The 25,685-nt window shown below is 44.5% G+C and overlaps 1 protein-coding gene and 1 long non-coding RNA gene across 4 annotated transcripts in view; one reads left to right on the top strand and one right to left on the bottom strand.

Moving 5' to 3' along the window:
- Positions 1–5,441, bottom strand: part of Nup210 (nucleoporin 210) — a 119,025-nt gene extending 113,584 nt beyond the window's left edge. For 2 of the 3 annotated variants that reach the window (XM_020176163.2, XM_074044560.1), the window contains exon 1: positions 4,579–4,751. In XM_020176163.2, coding sequence (XP_020031752.1) covers positions 4,579–4,751 — 173 coding nt within the window. Of the gene's footprint in view, positions 1–4,578; positions 4,752–5,260 lie in introns of those variants that run through there. The other variant, XM_074044556.1, reaches the window with a different exon arrangement.
- Positions 4,752–15,067, top strand: LOC109694310 (uncharacterized). Its single transcript, XR_002213103.2, has 4 exons — positions 4,752–4,834; positions 12,127–12,300; positions 12,708–12,872; positions 13,121–15,067. It is a non-coding gene; the product is annotated as an uncharacterized lncRNA (long non-coding RNA).
- Positions 15,068–25,685: the final 10,618 nt, after the last annotated feature.

A 25,685-nucleotide genomic window follows, 5' to 3' on the forward strand; every position in this document is an offset into this window, starting at 1 on the left:
GAAGTCTCAAGATTGAGGGGATTTTAAGTGGCTGAGGTTATAGCTCAATGATAAGACTGCTTGCCTAGCATGTGCAAAGCACTGAATGAATGAGAGCAAGCCTTGAAAGGGTAACTCTTTCTCGCTGCAGTCATCACGAGTCCCACTGGCAAACAGTATGTGCTGGCACTGTGGGAGCCTTTGAGGGAGCTGCTCCCCACTGTTCAGAACACGGAACAGGAGTTGGGCAGGAGCCAGGAGAACCCAGGGACACAAGCAGGTCAGGCCAGAAAGCAATAGTGGGGAGAAAAAGCGAAGTGAGAGTTGTGCAAAGAATGGAGATGTCCTGGGTGGTGATCGATTCAGCCCATCCCTCTTGCAGCACGGAGGCAGGGTCTGCAGGAGGCAGGGTCTGCAGAGCGGAAGTAACCACAGTGACTACTGGAGCTCAAGCAGAGTGAAAACCCACAAAGGAAGCAGGAAGAAAACAACCCAGGCTGTAGCTCAAGTCAACAGACATTTCCCAGCCGGTCTGGTAAGGGGAGCTGAGTAAGGTCCCAGTCCAGCCCAATAGCCATGTCCAACCCTGTGGCAGCCTCAGCCAAAGGCTGTCCTCAGGGCCAAGGGCACATGAAAAAGAGTAGGACTCCAGAGAGCTAGGCCCAATCTAACCCTGCCTAACACCTGACCTGGCAACCCCCTTCCTGTCCCCACAAAGCCCCATGTAGCCCAGCCCCTACAGACCTCTATAACCTTACCTTCTGATTCCCTAACTCACCAAATGTGCCTCCTTTGTGTTCTTCCAACAAACTCAGTCCCACCCCAGAGCCTTTGCATTTGCTGTTCCCTCCAGCTAGGGCCCACTCAGGATCCATTTGAACTCCAAGAAGGCATGTCCTGAATATCTTATGGAAAAACACACTCATCTCCTGCAGCTCTTATCTCAGCATGCCGTTCCATTTCCTTTACACACATATTCCTACATCAAATGCATCGATGTGTCTCATCTTAGTTATTTAACCCCCACAAACAACCATACATTCCACAGAACACCATCTATTCCTTTACTGTCACATCGTCGAGATCTTGAGTAGTGTCCAGCCTATAATAAGTGTCACAACTATTTGTCACTTATTTGTTAAGTGACTCCCCAGCCTGGAAAGGGATCCTACTTGCCTGCTTGAACATTCTTAACCCTTGGCTGAAAAGTGCCCCTACTGAGCATGTGAGAGAAGGCACACCTAGGTTCAGGACCGAGCCTGGCAAACATATAAGGGCAGCTCCAAGGTGCAGGGGCAGAAAGGAGGAGGGCAAGTCTGGGCACAGCTCAGTACAGTGGGCACCTCAGGTGCTGAGTCCAGGTGCTCCTTACCAGGAAAGTCCACCCCCACCTCAGGCAAGGAATACTGCAATGCATCAATTTACAACAGGGCTGCTTCAAGCAGGGGCCAGGGAGGATGCACAGCACCTCTCTCCCAGGGGCAGCCAATGGCTGCCTGACTGTAGGTGGAAAAGCTTATGCCTCCCCCCTTGCTTAAGGCAGGACAACCTGCCATGCAATTCCACTCCAGAGGGTCCCGTGGATCGTGCCAGGGCATGACTTTATCAGATACCACATCCTTGCTCCCCTCCCCTTCCCCTTTCTAGCAGAGTACCTTTCTCAATAACCCTCAGGCAGCAGAGTCTCATCTCAGAAATAACTAAAAAGAAACTACAGCCAAGTGCAGTTGCTCATAGCTATAGACCTAGCTTCTAGGGCCAGCCCCGGCAAAAAATTAGCTTTCCGCTAACCTCAACCAAGAAGAAGCTGGGCACAGCAGTCCAAGCTGGCCCGGGTATAAACATGAGACCTTGTTTGAAAAACAATGAATAATAATATCAATGCTGGGAGCATGGCTCAAGTGGTAGAGCTGCCTGCCTGGCAAGAGCTAGGCCAAATTCAAACCCCTGTACTATCCCTCCAACAAAGGGGGAGTTGGTGAAATATACTTTAGAAATCATTTTCAATAATGCAGAATATCTAAAATGAATCAAGAACTCGTGACACAACCAGCAGCGCTGGCTGGGCACACCTGGAAGGATCACTTAGTCTGGCAAATAACCCTAAGGCTGGGTGCTGGGCACTTCTGAGTTTAAGGGGGTGGCTAGGGAGGCCTCCCAGTGGCTCCTGCTTCAACTCAGTCTCTGCCACTGCTTCCATGTCCGTGCCATTACCTCCCTCAGAGGCTGGGACATTCCCACCTCAAATTCGGGCAGTTTGCATTAGATGTTTCACATAGGAAACAGAAAAGGTAACCTGCAAGCCACTGGCAGTACCTGGATTTCAGTGCCCTTGGAGCTTGCAGCAAATTCAAAGGATGAGTAAAATTCTCCCACGGTTTGGAAGGAGTTAAAGTTTCTTTGTTTTTCATCTCAGAGCCTTAACAATGAGCTCCTTGCATAAAGAGGCTATTTCCTCCCAGATTTATGTGGCTGCAGTAGTCAAGAGGTAGAGCACCTGGTATGCAAGCCCAAGACCCTGAGTTCAAACCCCAGTCCCACTAAAAAAAAAAAAAAAAAAAAAAAAAAAATTCTTATGTGGCTGCAGACGTATAGCTGGTCTACACGGCAACTTCCATGAAGAAAATTTTCATTTTCCAGAAGAAAATTTAGTTTCTTCAAAACTAAAGCGATAGATGTTTTTAATGCTTGATTGACAGAACATCTTCCTGTAAAGTGAAGGGGAAGTTCCAAGCACCAAACACCTCTGAGAAGACACTTAGGACTGGCAGTCACACATTTGAATAAAAACTAAGGATGAGCCACTAAACAACACATGAGGTACTCAGCACTTCCCTGAGGCATCTACTAAGAATGGCTTTCCCCTTCCTCCTGCCAAGTAAATTAAAATCACCACCATCCACCATCCATCAACTCCTCTCAGAAAAGAAAGTGGAGTTAGAAAAAAGAAAAGAAAAACAGGAGGGGAGAGAGATTATTTTAGAAATAAAAGTACAGCTACAGAATCTCACAGGAAGTTATACACAAATACTTCCAAAGGGATTTACTCAAAGCCAGCTGCTTTTAATAACTAGCTAATCAGCTTCCTCCTTTCCATGTAGCAAGGAATAGGAAAACCATTTCTATTCTTGGATGCCTGAGAGAAGCGCTGAGTACCTCATACATTGTTTAGGTCTGATCCTTAGTTTTTACTACAAAAACTAAGAGAATGAGCTTTTATCTTCTCCAAAGTATTAACTAATAACCGATCTTCTCACACAAGACAAGGCCCCAGAGAGGGATACAGAAAATCTGAAGCCCACGTTCAGCCTCTGAAACCAAGCCAGAAACAAGGGCTTCCAAGTGCATATGGCATGTGCTTATTTCAGGAGGCAGACTTCCAAAACATAAATAGGTGCAAGTGGTATAAATAACAGAATGCGGGTCTGAGCCAGGGCACCAAACATACAAGCACAACTAATACTCAAAGAGACTTGAAACACACACACACAAATTGGCTCTCAAGTGCGATCACACCTTAAGCCTCAACCTGGATCCAGTCCTTGAAAGAGAAATGAAAGGAGTAACAAAGAGTATCCTGAGGAGGTGGGAGGAGGCAGGGAACTGCCCTCTTTTTAATCTCTAACAGCCTGGTACAGTGGGTCATGGGTGGGGCTCGGTCACACCCTACTCCGACAGCACCCTGAGAGCGGAAGCTCCCATCTTCTCATGTGCAAAACGAAAAGGCTGGACCACATCATCCTGCTGGCTCAGATCAAGGCAGATCCCACTCTGCAGGGAATCTGAAGTAAACCATCTCATTCCCCTGCCTCTAATTTTTCCCTGTGTAAAATGGACTCCTAGAGTCTCCTCTGAAAAACCTTTCTTCAGAGGCTTCTGCTCCTCCCAAAGTGGGTGAACGGGTATGATTTGTCTCCCACAGAAGCCTTCCACGCTTCTCCACAAACTCAGTTCCCACACCAGTCCGGCGCCAGTAATGAGTTCCCTGTCACCGACAAAACACAGAACCATGGGCGTTCAGGCCAGGGCTTTGCAGGGCCCTGACCACTCCTCCCTGGAGTCTCAAAGAGAAGGAGGGTAAGGACACGCGGCCCCCGGCTGAGGCCAGAAGCCCGGGGGGCCTTCCTCTCCCTGCAAGCAGTGCAGGTCAGTCCCTTCCCAGATCAGCCTGCTCCTGACCCTTTGCAGCGCCAAACGCCTCTCCCTACGTCGGGCCAACTCCCACGGTCCCTCCACCTAGACACCCCACAAAGATACAGGTCGCCGCCAGCGAGGGCGGATTGCCGGGCTCCCCACACTGCAGTGCCTAATCCCCGGGCGGCGCCATGCGCAGTGGCGGCGACCCGCGCGCACGCCGTCAGGTCACGCGCGACCAGTCGCTCAGGCCGCAGCCGCGAGCCCGTCTGGGTGCCGCTCACCTGCGGCCCCAAGGCCTCCCAGCGCCGGCCCGGCCCAAGGCCTCGCGCCTGCGGGCAACTCAGGAGCAGCCAGCTGCCCCGCCGCCTGTCCGCCAGGCGCACCTGCAGCGCGCACCCGCCGTCCGGCATGAAGGCCGAGCCGCCGCGAGCCCCTCCTGGCCCGGCAGGCCGCGCGCCTCACCAGCGATAGCAGCCCTCCGAAGCTTCCAGAGTGAAGTTCACGCGCGTGGACCGCGTGAAGGGCAGCAGCACTTTGGGAATGTTGAGCTTGGCCGCCGCGGCGGAGGGACCCGGGACCAGCAGCACGGAGAGCGCGAGCAGCAGCCGCAGCGGCCCCCGGGCCCGCGCCGCCATCCTCGCTGCGCTTCACCTCCGGCGACCCGGCGACCGCGCGCTCCCCCTCGCGCCCTCCGTCCCGCCCGCGCGCCGGCCAGCAGGTGATAGGGCGGGAGGGGCGGGGCGATGCGAGGGCCCGGGCCTGGGGACGCTTCCTGGGCTCAGCGGCGACCCCACCCCCGGCCTGGCTCGCGCACCCCGGGGGCCAGAGATGGGGGTGGGGCGCGTGCGAGCCCAGTAGGTTGGCGTGAAGGACGCGGCGCGCCCCCGCGTGTGTGTGGCGGGGCGGGGGGCGTTGCTGAGCTAGCGCGCGCCCGCGGGGCACCACCCCTTGACAGCGCGGAAAACCCCGCGTTGTTTTCCGGGCCCCCGAGTTTATTCTCAGTGGTCTTAGACCATTCGCGACACTGAAAGCCAATGGGAGCATTCCAGCCATCTCGCACATTTTTTCTGCCCTGTTACGCACCTCTGGCGGTAGAGCCAGGCCTGGGACCCCGTGAGTGAGGTCACCACACAAAGACACGCACCTCAGGACATCTGGCATGCGGAGTGCCCACTGCTGCCTCAGCCCACTCCAGGCTCCCAAGGGGAAGATCGCGCTGAAGCACGGAGGGCCGGTGCTTCAGCCTCCTCACAACCGTGAACGGGAGGCTTTAGAATCCATATTTCTGCTGGAAGAAACTGGCTGAATGGCCCCAAGATCAGTTCCCCATCAGGGCAGTGCTGGGGGCTCTCTGATCCCCAATCCCATGCTCTGGAAAGCACCCTGTCTTCTAGAAGCTCTAGTCAGATTTAGGGCCTCCCAGCTGCCAGAGCGCACCCTTCTCCTTGCCCTCCCCCAGAAGGAAGTGCAGCATCTTGAATTCATCTGCAGGCAGTAACTGAAGCTCTTAAACTGCGCCTGCATTTTGTAGTTTATAATCTTTGTGGTGAATTGCATGAAGGAGGGAAGTCAGCAGGTACAGTGCTTCTCAGCCTCCCAGACTTCATTTGCTCATGCAGGGAAGGTTCAGCCTGTGGGAGTCAAGGAAGGGGCAGAGTGAGGATGCACGGGCCGTGCTGTGTAAGGCGTGTGGGAAGTGTGTGCTGACCTGTAGCTAATAAGGCACAGAGTGATACCCACTGAGTGACAAGGAAGATGAAGCTAAACTTCAGTCCTGCTCAGGAAGGCTTCTTGGACAAGGTAGCCCCTGTAATGGACATATCACAAACACCTCACTGGGCTTCAGAGGCGTGCTCCAGAACCTTGGGGCTTTGGGACTTTGAGGCTTTGGGATGGAATGAGGGATATTTGAGGGTCACCCCCAAAGCCTGAAGGCCCTAGACAAGGGATGTTTCTCTGGTGAGTTCAGAGCTAGAAGAAGGAATGTCTTTGCTGTAGGGAGCCAGGTGCTCTGGGAGGGGAAATTCCCATGGGTTCTCTTCTTTGGAAAAACAGAAGAAAGATCTATAGAAAAGGGAGTTCAGAGGTATCTGTGAAGAAGTCTTCTTTTATGGTTTTATTTATTTATTTGCAGTGCTAGGGATCAAATGCAAGGCCCTGCACATGCTAAGCAAGTGCTCTACCACTGAGCTATACCCCCGAGCTATACCCCCAGCCCTTACTGAGTCATTTTTGCGTAGGTAATAGTGTCACATAGCTTTAACTAAAAAGTCTAAAATGGGTTCACAGTGAGTCTCCTCACTGTTCCACCCTTCCCTGTTGGCAACCAGTGTCTTCCATAGAGTAAACATGAGTAAATTTGAGAGAAATTTTGTGCATATACAGCAAATATATATGTATGTGTCCCTTGCCAGACAGGTAAGCAAGTAAAAGGGACCAGGTCGGACACAAGGGAACTGGAGGTCTCTGGTCCATTAGGATCATGAGTCCCTGTGGCCCAACTTTTGAGATCTGGTTGTTGAGAAATGAGTAGCATGGATTTCTCCACAAAATATCTTGGTTGCAAATGATGGCAACTAAGTTATTAAAAACAAACACACACACTCTTGGACATTTATCCCAGAGAAATGAAAAGAAATGTTCACCACAAACCCCTCTACATAAAATGATTCATAATAAACTCAATCTGGAAACAGCACAAAGGTCCTTCAATGGATGATGGTTAAGCATACTGTAGCACATTCATACAATGAAAAATTATTTAGCAATAAAAAGAAATGAACTATTGGCATATACAACTTTGATCAACCTCCAGGGAATTATGCTGACTGAAAAGAATCAAGAAAAGGTAACTACTGTGGTTTTGAGTATCCCTAAGAGTCTGTTGTGATTAGAGGTTGGTCTCCAGAGTGGTGATATTGGAAAGTGCTGTGGACTTTTAAAGGGTGGAACCTAGTAGAAGGTTCTCAAGTGACTAGGGGTGTACCCTTAGAAGGGATTCAGGGACCCCAGTTTCTCTTTCTACTCCCTGGCTCAAGATGGGACCCCTTCCCCTGACACTTGCTCCTGCCACTGCCATCGACCATGAGTTCCTCAGCAGAACTGAGCAGTGCAGGTGCATGCCCTGAACTCCAAAACTGAGCTAAATAAACCATTTTTCTTTGTAACGTTAGCTGTCTTAGGTTTTCCATTGTAGTAACAAAGCTGACTAATAGTTATGTACTATACAATTGCATTTATACAACATTCATGAAATGGCAAAGTTATAGAAAGAGGGTGAGGGATGAGGTGGGTGTCTATATAAGGGCAGTGCCACTGGTTCTGGTGGTGAAGGAAATGTTCTGTATCTTGACTGCATCAAGGTCAACTCCCTGTTTTTGCAAAATAGGGTGGAAACCAGGAAGGGTACATGGAATGTCTCTATTATTTTTTACAACTGCATGTGAATCTACAGCTATCTAAAAAAAAAAAAAAGAAAGTTTAGCCAGGTGTGGTGGCACACAACTAATCCCAGCACTCTAGAAGCTGAGGCAAGAAGATTGAGTTTGAAGCCAACCTGGGTTACATAGTGAATACCAGGTTAGCCTGTGCTATATAGCAAGACCCTGTCTCAAAAAAAACAAAAAAACAAAAAAGTTGGTCACATACAAAAAAGCAAACATACAAACAGGTCTAACAGCACATCTGAGTAGACACAAGTTGCTAACTGCCTGTGTGCTCATTTTAAGATAATAAGAATGTTTTCCAAGCAGAAAACAACCAGTGGAAAACCACAGAATAATGGGGAAAACATTTTGCCATTTGAGATTTTCACCTTTTACACTGTATTTAAAGTTGTCCCTTCTCCCATTTTCAATCATCTCCAAACATGGTGAGGGGTACTGGCTGGGGCCTGGCTGGGGCCCCATGGGAGTGGAACTGCCTCCACCTCCTCTGTATAATGTGTTTCCACTCCCTGCCATTGGGTCCTCTTCAGTTCTGCAGGAGCTGGGGGAGGCGGTGGCAGTGAGCAGACCATTGGGCCCCAGGCACAGAAACCCTCAGGAACAGAAGTCCAATTCGTGTGAGACACTTAGTCTACCTGACAAATACAATATTTCCTGCAACTTGTTATCAGTGCCTCCCAAACTTCTGTTATTTCCTAGCACCCTAAAAAATTTTTACAGTATATGAGTACCACCTATGCTGTTATTTCCGATGTCTTTAAATCAAGATGTTTGCATATATTTAAGAAGTAAACCTTACTGCTTTTGTAAATAGAAAACCAGTATTGGTTGTCAAAATAGAAGTAACCAGGAAATAAATAAAGGAAACAAAGGGATGTCACCCATTACATGGACATGCTGTTTCCTGCTGAAGAATGGGAGCCCAAGGTCTACATCTGGGGGCTTCAGTTGGAAGATGCCAAAGCCCAAGCCAGTGTCAAGACCCAGCCACACCAAACTGGGCCTTTCTCTAGAGAATATAAGGATTGACAGAGAATGTTTAAGGTCATTAACTTTTCCTTGTTAGGTACTGACATGTTGGAGCCTATCCAGCTTCTTTTTGTAGCGATCAACTTAGTAACTTTTTTGTTGTTTTCTTTTTAACTTAGTAACTTTTTAAAAAGAAATCATTTTACAAGCCAGGCATGGTTGACCATATCTTTAATTCCAGCTGCATGGGAGGCAGGCAGGAGGATAGAGTGTTTGAGGCCAACTCATCCAAAAAAAAAAGCAGTGAGACCTTACCTCAAAAATAAAATCAAAAGGGCTGAGAGAATAACTCAGTGCTTGCCTAGCATGCCCAGGGCCCTGGATTTAACCCTTAGTACCACAAAGGTGAAAAAAAACATTTTCAGTGGAGCACCTCAAACACTCACAGAAGTAGACAGAATCACATAATAAAGCTTCATGACCATCCAGTCCTGTGGCCACAATGCATGACCAATTCTCTTGCAGCCAACTTCCACCCTGTCTCACTTTGAAACAAAAGATGAAAATATCCTATCATTTCATCTGTATTTTAATATCTAAGAAAAAAAGACCCTTTTATATATAACTACAATACTATCATACCTAAAATATTAGTAATTCCTTAGTCCTAATAGACTTCAAATTTTCAACTATGTCATAAAATGCCCTAATTGTTTTATGGTGTGGGTTCAAATCAGGATTGCAGTCGTGGTGATGATGTACACCTGCAATACCATCTACTCCAGAAGCTGAGGCAGAATCACTTGAGCCTGGGAGTTTGAGTTGTAGCCTGGGCAACATAGCAAGGCTCCATCTCAAAAAGAATTAGGATCCAACAAAAGTTCTGACATTACAACTGATTACAGTATCTTTTAAGACTTTTTTTTTTTTTTTTTTTTTTTGCAGTACTGTGGGTTAAACTCAGGGCCTCATGCTTGCTATGTAGGCACACTACCATTGAGCGAAACCACCAGCCCTCTTTTAAGGCTCTTTCAGTCTATATGTCCCCGGCCATCTCTCTTTTTCCCTTTGCAATTTCAGGGTTGCCCCCGTATCTGCGGACTAGAGGTTTGCATTTCAGAACACCCCAAGCTTAGTCCTGCCTCCCCAGGCCCCACAGGATGGCCTCTGGCATCCTGTATGTGAGCCCTGGTACAGCAGCAGTCCTGGTTTCTCTGTCACAAGACTTTGTCTGTCTGGAAGGTTTGGTTTTATTTGTTTTGTTGGTGTGGGAGAGGGGAGTGTTAGGGATGGAACCCAGGGCCTCGTACATGCTAGCAAGAGCTCTAATGCTGACTCACACACCAACCCTGTCCTGAAGTGTAGTCATGGTTCTTGAGAACTTAGGAAAGGGACATCCACCATGGACCTTTCACACTTTGAACTTAGAGGAAAATACAAAGGGAGAAAACTACTGAGAGTGTTGGGATGTCTCCTACCTTGGCAAAGTGCTTTCCAAAACCTCATTAATGACATCACTTAGTTACAGAAACTGCTACTTGGGGTTGGCGGAGTGGCTGAAGTAGTAGAGTGCCTGCCTAGCAAACATGAGGCCCTGAGTTCAAACCCAATACTGAAAAGGGGTGGGGGAAAAAGAAAGAAAAAGGAAGTAAGGAAAGGGGAGGAAGGGAGAGAGGGAAGAAACAAAGAGAGGAGAGAAGAAGGAAGTGAGGGGAAGAAACAGCTGCTTTCTATCAATGCCCAGACATGCTGCCTGCTTGTGGGGTCCATTTTCTGTGTGTACTTAGTCTCACTGGAGATTTGTCTCCCCCACACTGGCTACATTCGTCCTCTACCAGGATCAGTGAGTATTTGCTTCAGCCAACAAGCTTCCTGAGGACCACTGACCTTCTTCCCCACCGCCATCACTGAGGGCAGTGGCTGCAGAGTAAGCAACTGTAGTTTATCTGTGATGGTTTCAATGGAAGAGATTAGCATTTGAATCTGGAGTAAAAATCTACCATCATCACCTGTGTGGGCAGTGGGCAGCATCCACCCCATTAAGGGCCTGAATAGAAGAAGAGGGTAGAAAACGGGAATTCACTGTTTAGCTAGAATATACTAGACATAAGACATACCTACTCTAGTTTGCCTCCCCACCTTCTCAGGCCTTCAAACTTAACCATGAGCTGCACCATTGGCTCTCTGGTTCTCAAGCTGCAGACTTGAAATGATTTACACCACTAGTTTCTCTACTTCTCCAGCATCTGGGTGGAAGAGTGTTGGACATCTGAGCCTCCACAATCACATAAGCAAATTCCCATACTAAATAAATAGCTGAGCATGGTTCTTACCTATAATCCCAGCACTTGAGGATGTGACAGGTACACATCAAGGCCCAGGCAAATAGTCCATGAGACCCCATCTCCAAAATAACCAGAGCAAAATGGACTGGACACGTGGCTCAAGTGGTAGAGCCCCTGCTTTGCAAGCATGAGGCCCTTAGTTCAAACCCAGTCCCACCAAAAAAAAAAAATAATAATAAATTAAAAATTTTTTTAACTACATAAGAACTACAAGTGGTCATATAGAATGGGAAATGCAAATCAAAACCACAATGAGATATCACCTCACACAAAACACAAGTGTTAGTGAAGGTGTGCAGAATTTGGAATCATTGTGCACGGTTTGTGGAAGTGTAAAATGGTGCAGTTGCTGTGGAAAGCAGTTAAACAGAGAACTATCATATGACCCAGCAATCCTATGTCTGGGTAAATATTCAAAAGAATTGAAAGTAGGGTCTTGACCTGGTATTTGCACATGCATATTTACAGTGGCATCACTGACAGGAATCAAAACGTGAGAACAACCCAAGTGTCCACCCACAGACAAATGGATAAACAAAAATGTGGTAGATACACAAAATGGAATATTATTTGGCCTGAAAAAGGAAGGAAATTCTGTCACATGCCACAACATGGCTGAACCTCAAAAACACTAGGCTAAGTGAAATAAGTCAGTCACAAAAGGACAACTATTATATGATTCCACTTGTATAAGATTCCTAAAGTTGCCACATTCATAGAGACAAAAATACAAAGGTGGCTGACAAGGACTAGGGGTAAAGTGAAGAGTTGCTGTTATGGGTGCAGAGGTTTAGTTTTATAAGTTGAAAGAGTCTAGAGATTGGTTGCAAAACAGTGTAAATATACTGAACAATAATGAGCTGTGTCACTTAAAATGGTTAAGATGTTAGGTGTATTTTACCACAATTAAAAATAAAGATTTTTCTAAAACCCTTCAATAGTAGCCATAGCTGTTTTAGCACTTATGCCTACAGAGTATGTATTTTATCCCTGACATTATTTAATTTTGTTTTTGCATGGTCATCATACAACCTGAGTTCACTTGTATTACTGTTGTAAAACTGCCCATAGATAATGCTCCCTCTTACTGTCACACCTAGAGCAGACTGCTCTCACTGCCCACCCTTGGACACTGCTCACATTGATGTCCAGCAAATGCTGGACAGGTCCTGGCTCTGCACCTATTGACTGTGTCGCTCTGAGAAAGTTTCATTCTCAGCTTTTTTTTTTTTTTCCTTTTTTTTGTGAAGGGTTTTTTGAGATTGGGTCTCACAGAACTATTTTCCCGGGCTGACTTTGAACCACAATCCTCCTAATCTCTGCCTCCTGAGTAGCTAAGATTACAGGCATGAGCGAACAGCACCTGGTCATTTCCAGCTTTAACATGGAGATCCTCATCTAACAGAGACAGGACAAGGATTCAGGTAATGATACATGGTGAATGCTTAGCACAGTCCTTCCTATGGAATATATTCATTCAAGGATCTACTTTACTAGGAGTCTCCCACTCCTAACAATCATTGTCAGACAAAAACACATACTCACATTTCTTTAATTTGAATGGCTTGCCACCATGTAAAAACCAGGGTATTTTTTATACAATCTGGATTTATCATTGCTCTTGAAAGTCAGAGCTCTGGCAACACTGGCCCATGTTCCCACATGGCAATGATAGGTCAGTGATGACAGATAGCCATCTTTTAAAGAAGGGCCTGTAATCTCTCCACTTGACCAGTCCCCAGCTAATTTTAATTCCATTCCCTGCCAGTCCAGTAGACCTGTGAGTGTGTTCAAGATCCATCTATAATTTATCCCTCTTATCCTTTTCCAGATCTGGCCTTTAGATGAACTAAGTAAAAATCACTTCTTCTCTCAGACCTGAGTTTTCTGGACTGAAAAATGAGAACAAACATTTCTACTTCATAAGGCATACAGAATTTCTCAAACAATATATCTTCTACAAAAGCAATTCATAACAGTAAAGGACTCATCTAATGTAAGTAATTACTTTTTCTGATTAAGAAGGAACCAGTAACTGGGTCCAGTGGTGCCACATGTCATCCCAACTACTTGGGAGGAGGGAGCAGCACTTTTAGGCAGGCTATTTAGGGACTCATAGAAAAAAATATTACATCTCAGATTAACCATGCTTTGGCTCAGAAACCACCTTCACCTGGCTGGGAATCCCCAGCCCTCCTCCCTCATTGATTATTGGATATCTCTGTATTTTTTCCCTCCCCATAGGTTATCATTGGTTTTAAAAGACCTGAAGAACAGAAACCAGCTTCCGGCTTCCACCTAGGCCTCACCATGTTTCCCTTCCCTAACTTTTAATAAACTCCATTTACCCCCATGTTTCCTGCCATGGATTCTTCTACACAGGACAAGAATTAGGAAGTCTTTTGAGTACAGACAGAACCAGCGCTGTAAACAACTTGAGTCCAGGAGCTAGACAGAGGCCAGTCTCAAGAAAAAAAAAACAATGGAACCAAAGGGGTTGGGGGTGTATCTCGTGGTAAAACATACTTGCTTACCAGACACATGGGTTCATCCAAAAAAAGGATGAGACCAGAATCTTCTACCCACTTAATTCTTCTGGGTGCAGTCCTTTTCATATATCACAAATAAAAATTCACACCCAGGAGCAAAGGCCATGTCAGAAAAATTTCATTTCACCCACAGCCACGCCAACACAGTGATAAGGAAGAACTTCAGGTTTTCCATAATTTTCTGTTATATGCACTGAGGCAGGAAGAAGTCACGGGTTTTTTGTTCTTGTTTTGTTTTTCTCTGTCAACCTCACAGCTTTCAGATTGTCCTTCACCTGAGACTTCTTGTCAGAGAGAGACAACCTGTGAGATGCTTTAGTCTCCCTCCAGGCCAAAGAAGCAGGCTTACTTAAGCATCTAAGCCATCAAGCCAAGTCTGTTTAGCTAAAGTTCCAAAAATCTCAATATTTACACCTTGGATTATATTAAGCTGGAATATCTTTTAAGACATAATCTGGTATCATTGACTAATGCAGGTTTGGGGCACAAATTTTAATTAGTTGTGGGTGGGGGAGAAACCTTTTTTTTTTTTTTTTGACATTTTTACGCTGTGGACCTTGAATATTTCACCTTTTATTGAGAAAGACAGAAATCGTCATTAGAAATTTCTTAGTTTAATCTTCTACCATTATTATGTCAAGGAAAAAGAAGTTTAAGAGGACAAATCTAAATTCCCCACCATATTAAAAAACAAACAAACAAAGATTACTTCAATATGGTGTTGGAGTCTGTAGTGCAGGGGCAAAGGGAAATGCCCACCTACACACTGTCAACTACCTTCTGAAGATTAACTGGAATGAACTGACAGTAGACAGATTAAGTAAGAGAAAAGGAATGCAGATTTATTAATGTGCAAAACAGGGAAAACCACAGCACAGAGAAGAATCACAGGGTGTGATTACCTCCCACCCCAGCATGATTCAGAAACTTCTCTACCCGTCTTTCTATAGGGGAACAACAAATTATTCAGGGAGGGGAACTCAATGGACATGAAGAACATACAAAGCCATTGAGCTGCAAAACGGTGGTTTGTAAATGCTTCTCTAAGAACCAAAATAGAAGACAATGGTATGTGACAATCTGTCCAGGTGACAGATTTGTCTCAATCTTTCTGCCTGCTGTAAGGAAATATAGGCCCCAAAATGTGACCACGTGGAGAGGAGTGATCTGGCCAAGAGATTTCTTTATTGCCAGGTGGGAGAGGGAGAGAGCAGAGAGCCAAGAGAGGGAGAGAGGGGCAGGGGCTTAAATACCCCTCAGTGGGACTCAGCATGATCTGATTGGTTAGGATCTGATGGTTCATGCTGATTGGAGGTTGGGGCTGATTGGAGGTCGGGGCAGAAGGAGGGTTCAAGCTAGACTTGAGGCAGGACTGTGACCCTGGGAGGCAGGACCGTGACCCTGGAAAACAGGAGCTTAAGGGTGCAGTAAGAACTGAAATCTATCGGTGCCATTATTGCCAACACCTGCCATGAGAGTTAAGTTAAAGTCAAGGAAGGGATCGATCACACTTATTTGATGACTCCAAACTTTAGACAGAAGTTTGAAAACAGTCTATCTACTCCAAACCCCAGTCTCACACAAAAAAAAAAAAAAAAAATCTGCACTTGAAGGGCAGAGAAGCAAGAGAAGGTGAGAGGGATCTTGAATTTGAGACTGTTTTGTTTTGTTTTTTCAGCACTGGGGTTTTGAACTCAGGGCCTCATGCTTAATAGGCAGGCCTTTTTACCCCTTGAGGCACTCTGCCAGCCCTTTTTTTGATGGGTATTTTTGAGGTAGGGCTCACAAACCATTTGCCCAAGGCTGGCTTTGAACCACGATCCTCCTGATATCTGCCTCCTGAATAGCTAGGATTACAGGTGTGAGCCACCAGCGCCTAGCTTGAGACAGCTTTTAAGACCTTTAGATCTTCTGTTTCCTTTAGACTTAATTGCTCAGCATGCAAAAAGATGCCATATTTTCAGAGTATCTTTCTCTGAGCCCCAACAGTAGGGAACTAAAGAAATAGTACTGAAAAGATAGGTAACCATGCCTTGAACAGAAAAGTCCCAGAAGAAAGTCAGATGGCCAATACACAGAAGAAAATCTGCTCGTTCTTGTCAGTAACCAGGGAAATGCAAATGAACGTAAGGACAAGCTGTCTTTTCCCACTGAAAGACACTTACCAAGTCTGACAATGTTAAGTCTGGCAAAGCCTGGGGACACTGAATTCTCTCATACTGCTGGTGGAACTGTAAATTGGTTCCACCAATTTAGAGAGCATTTTAATCTGCAATTCTTTATTGAAAATATTTGAGAACAGATGTGCTTCAGTATTTATTTTAGTGTGAAAGGTACAAGGCACATGTGCACACTGTTTTTATATTTCCACTATTAATGGCTTAGGAGCAGCATCCTATGGTTAAAACCTTAGTTTTTCTGCAGTGAAACATGAATATTCATACTAAATGGAATAAATATAGACTTTAAATAGTCTCAGCTCATTTTAGGTAAGTTTTCACTACCATAGAACTTTGTTGTAGATTTATGGAAAGGTAACTTTAAAAATTTTTGGAGGTTCAATATGCGGACATTAGATCAAGGGCAAACACAACAAGGAACTGAACTTTAATCACAAGATAAAAGCGAGAGCACACAAGGGAGATATGAGGATAGGTAAGACACCTCAAAAACTAGATAGCATTTGTTGCCCTCAACGCAGAGAAACTAAAGCAGATACCTTAAAAGCAACTGAGGCCAATAGGAGAAGGGGACCAGGAACTAGAGAAAAGGTTAGATCAAAAAGAATTAACCTAGAAGGTAACACACACACAGAGGAAATTAATGTGAGTCAATTCCTTGTATAGCTATCCTTATCTCAACTAGCAAAAACCCTTGTTCCTTCCTATTATTGCTTATACTCTCTCTTCAACAAAATTAGAGATAAGGGCAAAATAGTTTCTGCTGGGTATTGAGGGGATGGGGGGGAGAGGGAGGGGGTGGAGTGGGTGATAAGGGAGGGGGTGGGGGCATGGGGGAGAAATGACCCAAGCATTGTATGCACATATGAATAATAAAAAATAAAAAAATAAAAAATTTTGGAAGTTCAGAATGATGGAGAGTAGCCTTGGACCTGTATGTCATAAAATTGAACATGAGCACAAACTACAATCTAGCAATTCATATTCTAAGTAAATTCCTCATCCAGAATCAGAAATACAATTCATGTGTAAGCTAGTTCACATGTATATTTGTATAAATGAAAACATAGTTTCATGAAATAATATTTGCCTTTTATTTGTTTTTTGTTTGGTTTTGTTTTGGTTACTTTGAGACATGTTGCCCAAGCTGGCCTAGAACTCACAATCTGCCTCTGCTTTCCAAGTGTAAGCACCACTACACCTGATGTACTATTTACCCTTCTTAGAACTGATCACTCTGATACCTTATTTTTTTTAACCCTTGAGTAATTTATTCTATCTTATTAACATTCCCTTTTTTAGGGATTGGGAAAGCAGTACAGGGGTTTGAACTCAGAGCCTTGCACTTGCTAGGAAGACACGCTACCACTTGAGCCAAGCCACCAGCCCAGTTAACTTTATTGAAAAGAGTAAGGCTAGGGTAGTAGCTCATTTACAGAGAGCTTGCCTAACATGCTTGAGGCCCTGAGTTCAATTTCTAACACTGCAAAAACAAAAAGTAACGAGGAACTGCAAAATGTTACATACATCATGATTCCAATGCTGTAAACTCTAGAAGCATGTCTGTCAGTAGTACAGTGAGTCTGCCTTAACTGCAGATTTGTTACATGTGGTTCTGACCAAGTACAGTACAGTAAGGCAAAAAAATAGATTAAAAAAAAAAGAAGAAGGGTCTGGCACGGGTGCCTCATGCCTGTAATCCTAGCTGCTTAGGAGGCAGATATCAGGAGGACTGTGGTTCAAAGCCAGCCCGAGGCAAACAGTTCAAGAGACACTATCTTGAAAATACCCAACAAACACACACACAAAAAGAACTGATGGAGTGACTCAGGTGGTAGAGCTCCTGCCTGGCAAGTGTGAGACTCTGAGTTAAAGCCCCAGTGCTGCCAGAAAAAAAAAAAAAATCAAAAGAAATTTCAAAAACGAAAAGTTAAAATTCCTGCACAATCAATCTGCAGCTCAGTTGATGTAGAGCTACTCTGCCGTATGTTATGTCAGTTGTGTTAAAATTGTGTGATCTGGTGAGTGTTTCTTTATCCTTAATTTTGTGACAGTATGTTTTCCAAAAAGCTAATGTCACCCAAAAAGCAAGCTAAAAGTTAATGTGTTTAAAGGATAGGAAATCTAACTTACTAAAAGGTGGTGGTCTTCAGCAAGCTAAAAGTTAATGTGTTTAAGGGATAGGAAATCTAGCTTACTGAAAGGTGGTGGTCTTCAGCGATAGTGAAATCTAGCTTACTGAAAGGTGGTGGTCTTCAGCAAGCTAAAAGTTAATGTGTTTAAGGGATAGGAAATCTAGCTTACTGAAAGGTGGTGGTCTTCAGCGATAGTGAAGTCTAGCTTACTGAAAGGTGGTGGTCTTCAGCGATAGTGAAGTCTAGCTTACTGAAAGGTGGTGGTCTTCAGCGATAGTGAAGTCTAGCTTACTGAAAGGTGGTGGTCTTCAGCGATAGTGAAGTCTAGCTTACTGAAAGGTGGTGGTCTTCAGCGATAGTGAAGTCTAGCTTACTGAAAGGTGGTGGTCTTCAGCGATAGTGAAGTCTAACTTACTGAAAGGTGGTGGTCTTCAGCGATAGTGAAGTCTAGCTTACTGAAAGGTGGTGGTCTTCAGCGATAGTGAAATCTAACTTACTGAAAGGTGGTGGTCTTCAGCGATAGTGAAATCTAACTTACTGAAAGGTGGTGGTCTTCAGCAAATGTTAGGCAGCGTTATCAGAAAAATGAATCGAGCATCCTCAGTATAGCACTGAGTTTTAAACATCTTGAGAATTTGTGGGTTTCCCTCAACAGTGGTCTCCTTGGAACCACATACCTGCTGATACCAGGGGTCATCTATACTGCATCTATCCATGTCTGGTCAGGAGAACAGAAGTCATACTAGAATGTGCTCAAGCAGAAAGATATTAAAGCTAATATTTGGGGGGCTTGTTGTTATTTTTTGGTAGTCCTGGAGTTTGAACTCACATTTGCTAGGCAGGCACTCTACCACTTAAGCCACTTCATCAGTCCAATACTTAGTTTCAAGTGTTGAAAAGAAGTGAGGAACAAAAGGGAAAAGGAAATGTCAGCTAGACATCATGAGGCTGCTTCTATTCCTGCACTGAAGCCAAGGGCTCACTATCAATCTGCCAGTGCTTGTCCCTGACCATCAACACAGGAGCCAACATTTCTGATGCTGTTATGGAGACCACCACCAGAGATGGGCAATCTTTCTCCCTCCTGCCCTACAACCTCCCACCAATGCCTCCAGGAAACAGCAGACAAGGGAGTCAGAGAAATGCAATTTGGAGGCTTCCAGCCCAGTGTGATGCAACAGGGAAGGGTAGGGACGTAGATGCTCCTTGACTTACAATGCAGTTACGTTCCTACTAAAGCCATTGCAAGCTGAAAATGCATTGAGTACACCTAACCCACCAAAGATCTTAGCTTAGGAACACAGCACACATATGCTAGTGGTTACCCAGCCCTGTGATCAAGGGGCTCACTGGGAGCTCTGGCTGGATAACCTGCCCCACATCACAAGAATTATATTGCATATGGCAACTCTGAGGAAAGATCAAAATTCTGAGTTCTGACTATGGTTTCTACCAAATGCTTATACACCGTCATAAAGTAGAAACACTGCAGGGCAAACCATCCCAAGACAGAGGCCATCTTTAGTGATGAGAGCTGACAGACAGAACCTGTATATTGTTTATATAAGAAGGACTCCCACATAAGTCACGATACTGGTTACAGTCAACTTGTAATAGATATCTATATACAAAGTATAGTAAAAGTAAGTATAATAACAGTTTTTGTTGATTTTGAGCTTTGAGACTATAGCTATTTTATTATTATGTATATTTTCTATATTTTCAAGATTATGAAAAATGGAATGGGGGCTGGAGACATGGCTCAGTTTGTAAAGTGTTTGCCTACCAGGCATGAGAACCTGGGGGAAAAGGGACCCTTATACATTGTTGGTGGGAATGTAAATTAGTGCAGCCACTATGGAAATCAGTATGGAGGGAGGCTCCTTAAAAAAGAACTAAAGATAGGGCCACCATAGACTATATCACTCCTGGACATATATCTGAAGGAACACAAGTCAATATGCAGTTGAGATATCTGCATATCCATGTTTATAGCAGCACCACTCACAATAGCCAAAATATGGCATTAGCCTAGATGCCCATCAATTAATGAATGGATAAAAAATGTGGTACATATGTACAATGGAGTATTATTGAACCATAAAGAAGAATGAAATTATGTCATTTGCAGGAAAATAGATATAATTGGAGATCATCATGCTAAGTGAAATAAGCTAGACTGAGAAGGACAAGTTCTCTCACATATGCAGAATCTAGTCCTTAAAAAAGAATGACAGAAATGTAAAACAGATTCTGTTTGCGAATGGGTATGGGGGGGAGGGGAAAGGAGAAGGGAGAGGAGATGAATATAGTCAAAATACTTCACACACATGTATGAAAACAGACCAATGAAAGCTGTTGAAATTGTTTCAAGAAGGGGGAGGGGGAGTGAAGAGGAGTGAAGAGGAGTGATGGAGGGGGGAATTTAATCAAGGTGTACTGCATGCATGTATGGAAATACCACATTGAAACCCCTTTGTACAACTAATATATCCTAATACAAAACAATTAAAATATAAAACAAATTCTAAAACCTAAATGTAAATTCTAAAGGTTTAATGAAAAAGGAATGTTCTGAAAAGACAATAAACCAATATACTAATAGTGTTTGTGTTAGGGTGGTTCATCTGGGGAGTACTGGGGGTTATTTAAATTTACATTTTTTTCTGTGACACTCACAGTAAATTTATTGTGAAATATAACATGATGCTTTTGCATTTTGGCTAATTTTACATGAGTGCTGTAGTTTAGAGGAAATACCATGACAAGCAAATCATTTTTAACTTTTACTATATGAAACTTTAACTTTAGAGATTAGCCCAGAGAGCAGGCATTTACAAGAAAAAGAAAACAATGGCGCTGGCCGAGTGGCTCCATCAGTAACAGCATCTGCCTAGAAAGCCTGAGGCTCTGAGTTCAAAACCCCAGTGCTGCCAGAAAAGAAAAAGAGAGAGAAAGCAAAGGAGAAGTGTATTCCCTCAGTAGATTACCTGTTGAGTACCCTGGCGCATTAGACATTAGGAAAACAGAGGTGGATAAAATACCTTGAGGCAAGTGAGGTTGTACACACCTGTAGTTCCTACTTAGGAGGCTAGGGATGAGGATCACTGGGCAACATGGCAAGACCTCTCTCTCTTAAAAAAAACAAACAAACAGTGGCTAGGGGCATGACTCAAATGATTCAGTGTTTGCCTAGTAAGCCTAAGGCTCTGGGTCAACCCCCAGTACAGCACAAAACATAACTAAATAAAAAATTTTAAAACAAGAAAGAAAAACAATGAAGCAGCAGCAACAACAAAGTCTCAGGTTGTTTGCAGTGTAGTAGAGAAGACTCAACAAAACTAGGTCACACCAAGGGTTTGAAACAGCACAGAAGCTTTTGTTTCTGCCTTATGTTTTTACAATGTTTGTATTTTTTGCAAGAACATGTATAATCCCTGTTTTTAAAAAAAGGAAATAAAGTTTAAAGTAATAGAATGAAAGCTAATAATGTCTCCCCTTATCCAAAGCTTTACTTTCATGATTTTAATTAGCCAAGATGAACCCAAAAATATTACACAGAAAATTCCAGAAGTAAACAACTGTTAAGTTTTAAATTGCACACTGTTCTGGATAGCAAAGCTGTGAATGGATATGAGTTTCCATTTGTCCAGCATATCTAGGCTGTATACATTACCCAGCCAAAGACAAGCTGTTAAGTGCTTCCTGTTAGGGAGGACATAAGGACTGCCATGTTAGGAACATACCCCTCCCCCTTCCAGGCAGCTTCCTGGAAATACCCCACCACTTACTGAAAAAATTGCAAAAAGAATGATAGAAATCCACCTTAGGCCATTGTCCTGAGCAGGGAGGGTAAGAGTTGGTTAAGCAACCCACTGACCTATTCACCACTTACCTCCCTTACCCCCCACAACAACAAGCGATCACAAAAATCTTCCTAGCCTAACTGGTTTCCTGGCACTTTCTCACTACCCTCCTGTATACCTTCCCCCATCAACAGGGCTCCAGCACCTGCTGCAGAGAGGTTCCTTCTCCCAAATAAAACCTGTGCTACCCTATGCTGACCTTGAGCCATCTCCTGCCTGTCCTTCCATGCCTTTTCTCAGTCTAGTACTTCCTTTAAGTGAAAAGGTGAAATTCTTGACTTTCTAAGGAAAGAAAGAAAAGCGAGTGCGGAGGACACTAAAGAATCACCGTCCAAATGGGTATTCTGAGAAACTATATTTCTATGACTTTCATCAGTGTACATTTGCATAAATGGTCTATTTTACTATCAGCTGAAAGTAAACAGTGTCATAGGCATATAGGATTAGGAAAAGCATGGTTCCCTGCAGGGTGGGCCCTGTGGCAGTCCCGTATCCACCTGGGGTCCCTGAGGGGTCACTCTAGTGGTAAAAGGCATGGGCAGGGTATCCAAAAGATGCTCCTCTTCCTAGCCCACTTTCCTTCTCACCCTTAACAGTCAATAAAACCGACCCCATTATGGACCTAAAACAGCCTGGAGACACAGGGGCACTTCCCCAGGGTCACAGGCCCCCCGCTCGATGGAGTAAGAATTAAAATCCAGCTCCTCCGACATCCAGGCCACACTGAGACTCCCAATGACATTTTTTTTTCCCCTGAGACCCAGGATGGCCTCGAACTCGCGATCCACCCGCCTCAGCCTGTCAAGTGCTGGGATTACAGGCGTGCACCACCACGCCTGGATCCCAATAACTTTTTTCAAAACGACATGGTAATTATGTTCGCGTCTGTACTCTCACTAGGAGGCTGCAGTGTCCCTGATCCAGAAACACACAACTGGCCCCGTGTTCTCTCTTCCACACTAACGAGGATGCTAGCCATTCAAAAAAACAAAAAACAAGTACAACGCTTGTCCTGAGAACTGCCGAGAAGGGTTTCCTTCTCCAGGCCAGTCTGATCCCTGGGGTGTCAGTCAGTTTTCTGTCACTGTCAAAAATGTCTGATGGAACCAACGTATAAAGAGCAAAGGTTCCCTGAGACTCACGGCTCAGAAGTTCCGGTCCGCGGTCGTCTGTCCCTGTCACCTTGGGCCTGTGGCAACACAGCGCAACATGGCGGCGGTGCTCGGCTCACTGGGGGAAGCGGCGGAAGAGACCGGAAAGGGCGGGGCTGGTAGCGCTCCGAGGGCACGCCCCTAGTGACCTCACTTCCGCCCGCTAGGCCCCGCCTCCTAAAAGCCTCTCGCCTGCCGGTAGAGCCAAGTGGATGCAGACATGGGCGTTGGGAGACCCTTTGGAACCAAGCTGTAATACGTGACAGAACTAAACCCATCTTTCAGCAAAAGTGGACTTCATTTGGACGCTAAAGACTTGAGACCCTGAAAAGCGAGGACTTTATCCGGCTCTTTTCCTCCCACGCAGAAGAAAAGCCCACCTCTTAGTGCAGTCAGCTTTTAACCGTTCAGGCGCTGTTTGCATCTGTGATTTTCTTTTTCTGGAGTGGAACCCAGGGCCTCCTGCATACTAGGTAAGTTCTCTACCATTGCGATGTACCCAGACGCATCTGTGATCTTTTGTCCTCATTAAAAACCAAAGCACAAGACGTAGCGAGTAGGAAAGTTCTTCGAGGACACCGCACATGCCACCTCCATAGTTCCTCCGTCCCACGCGTGAGGATGTTGAGACCGGGGGAGGTGAAATCACGTGCCATGATCCCATAGGGCTTGATCCAGAATTAGGGTCCAATGTGGTGGCCTGCACTTGGGGGCTAGTTAGTACCCCTCTCTACTCCTGAGGACAACAGGATTGGTTTGTCCAGAGAGGAAAATGGGTCCAATTCTTTTTAACAACATCTTCATGGTCTTTAAGCCTATGGCCCATAGTTTGTGAAAAATAACCATTAAAAAAAAAAACAAACATGATATATTAGGATAACCACGGTAGCTTCTGAACCACTAAATACCTGGTTTGAATGTAAAATGAATTGTAGGTTTTGACTGTGAGCTGAGAAAAGTTATTGTTTGATTTCAGTGTTGAGCGCCTCTGGATACAAAAGATTCATCACCATCAGGTGAAAAACAAACTCAAGCAGTTTCTTCTCCTGTGCTCTCACAATATACTCTTTCTAGTGGGATAGCATAACCATGATTACAAACTTTGACACAGACTTTACAGGAAAAGAAAATGATAGGCTAACATTCCCCCTTAAACATAAAAACCTTTCAAATATTAGGGAGTAGAATCCAGTAATATATAAAAATATAGTGCATCACGACCAAGCAGGGCTTATTCTCAAAATGCAAGATTGATTTAACATTCAAAACTCTAATCAATGAATACTAGCACATTTGAAGATTTGTGTCTCATGGAGACACAAAAAGCATTTGAGGCCATTCAACACTCCTGATAACTACTTTCAGCAAAGTGGGAAGAGAAGGGAACCTCTTCATCCCAATAAAGTATGCCCTCGAGGTACTCATAGTTAACTACATGCTTCACGGTGAAACACTGACAGTTTGCCTCCCCATTACCAGCAAGCCAAAGATGTCTAATCTCCCACTTGAATTCAACCTGTTGCTAAAAGTTCTAGCTAGTCCAGCAAAGTAAGGCAAAAATTACTTATTGGAAAGGAAGCTATAAAGCAGTTTCTAGTTGCAGGCAACACAAAACTGTAAACAGAATCCTGCCAAAATCTTTAAAAAGAGACAAAATTTATAAGAAATAAGTGAATTTAACAAGATTGCAGGATACAAGAACAATATACAAAAAGTATGCTTAGTTTGGGGCTGGATATGTAACTCAGTGGTAGAACCAGAGCTTAGCATGAGCTAAGGACGGGAGGAATCATGTTTATACATACTAGCAACATGCAATTGGAAGAAATGCAAAAGAACTCCATTTATCATAGCATCAAAAGCACCAAATAAGGCCAGGCACAGTGGCTCACATCTGTAATCCCAACTGCTCAGGAAGTAGAAATTAGGACAATTGAGGTTCAAGGAAGCCCAGGAAAGAATGTTAGTGAGACTCCATATCAGCCACCAAGGAAGGCATGGTAGCATGTGCCTGTGGTCCAGCTATGGCAGAGTTGGGAGAATCACAGTTATCCCTGGGCAAAACCCACAAGATCCTATTTGGAAAAATAACTAAAGCAAAAAGAGTTGGGGGCATGGCAGACATAGTATTGAGTGCTCAAGTGGTACAAGGCCCTGAGTTCAGGCTCCAGAACTGAAAAAAAAAAGAAAGAAAGGATTTAATGGATGAGTGCATGATCTCTGCACAAAAGTATACGGCCACACCAACCAAGAAATGCAAATTGTAACCACTACAAGATCATTACAGACCTATTAGAATGACTAAAATGAAAAGAAAAAATCCTGCCAAATGTCGATAGTGTTATAGTAGAATTGGACTCTTCACACTATGTTGGTGGAAATGTGAAATGGTACAACCAGTTTGGAAAACAATTTGGTAGATTTTTAAAATTGTAAACATACACCTGTAATATATGATTCAGCAATTCCACTCCTAGGTATTTCCTCAGAGAAATAAAAGCAGGTGACGTCTCACAAAATCTTACATACATATGGTCGCAGTGGCTTTGTTGGCATAGCCAAAAACTGAGAACAACCTAAACATCCATCAGCAGATAAATGGATGAGGAGGCTGCAATGGAACACCTTCGCCCAGTAAAACAGAGAGAAGTATCGATACACACTTCTCACGGATAGTGCAAAAGCCAGACACAAACAGGGTCCTGCTTATGTGCTTCCATTTTAAAAATCTAGGAACTACAAAGTCTAGTGACAGGAAGCACATCACGCCAGTAGTTGCTTGGCACTGGGGGTTTGAAAGAAGCAGGTGGGAGGCTGCCAAGGATCACAGGAAAACTGGGTGCTGGGTATGCTCACGATATTGACTACAGTGTCAGTTTCATGTGTGCTAAATATGTACAGTTCATTACCTGAAAGTTATTCCCCAAA

The sequence above is a fragment of the Castor canadensis genome, chromosome 10, assembly GCF_047511655.1.
Source record: "Castor canadensis chromosome 10, mCasCan1.hap1v2, whole genome shotgun sequence".
NCBI classification, from domain to species: domain Eukaryota; kingdom Metazoa; phylum Chordata; class Mammalia; order Rodentia; family Castoridae; genus Castor; species Castor canadensis.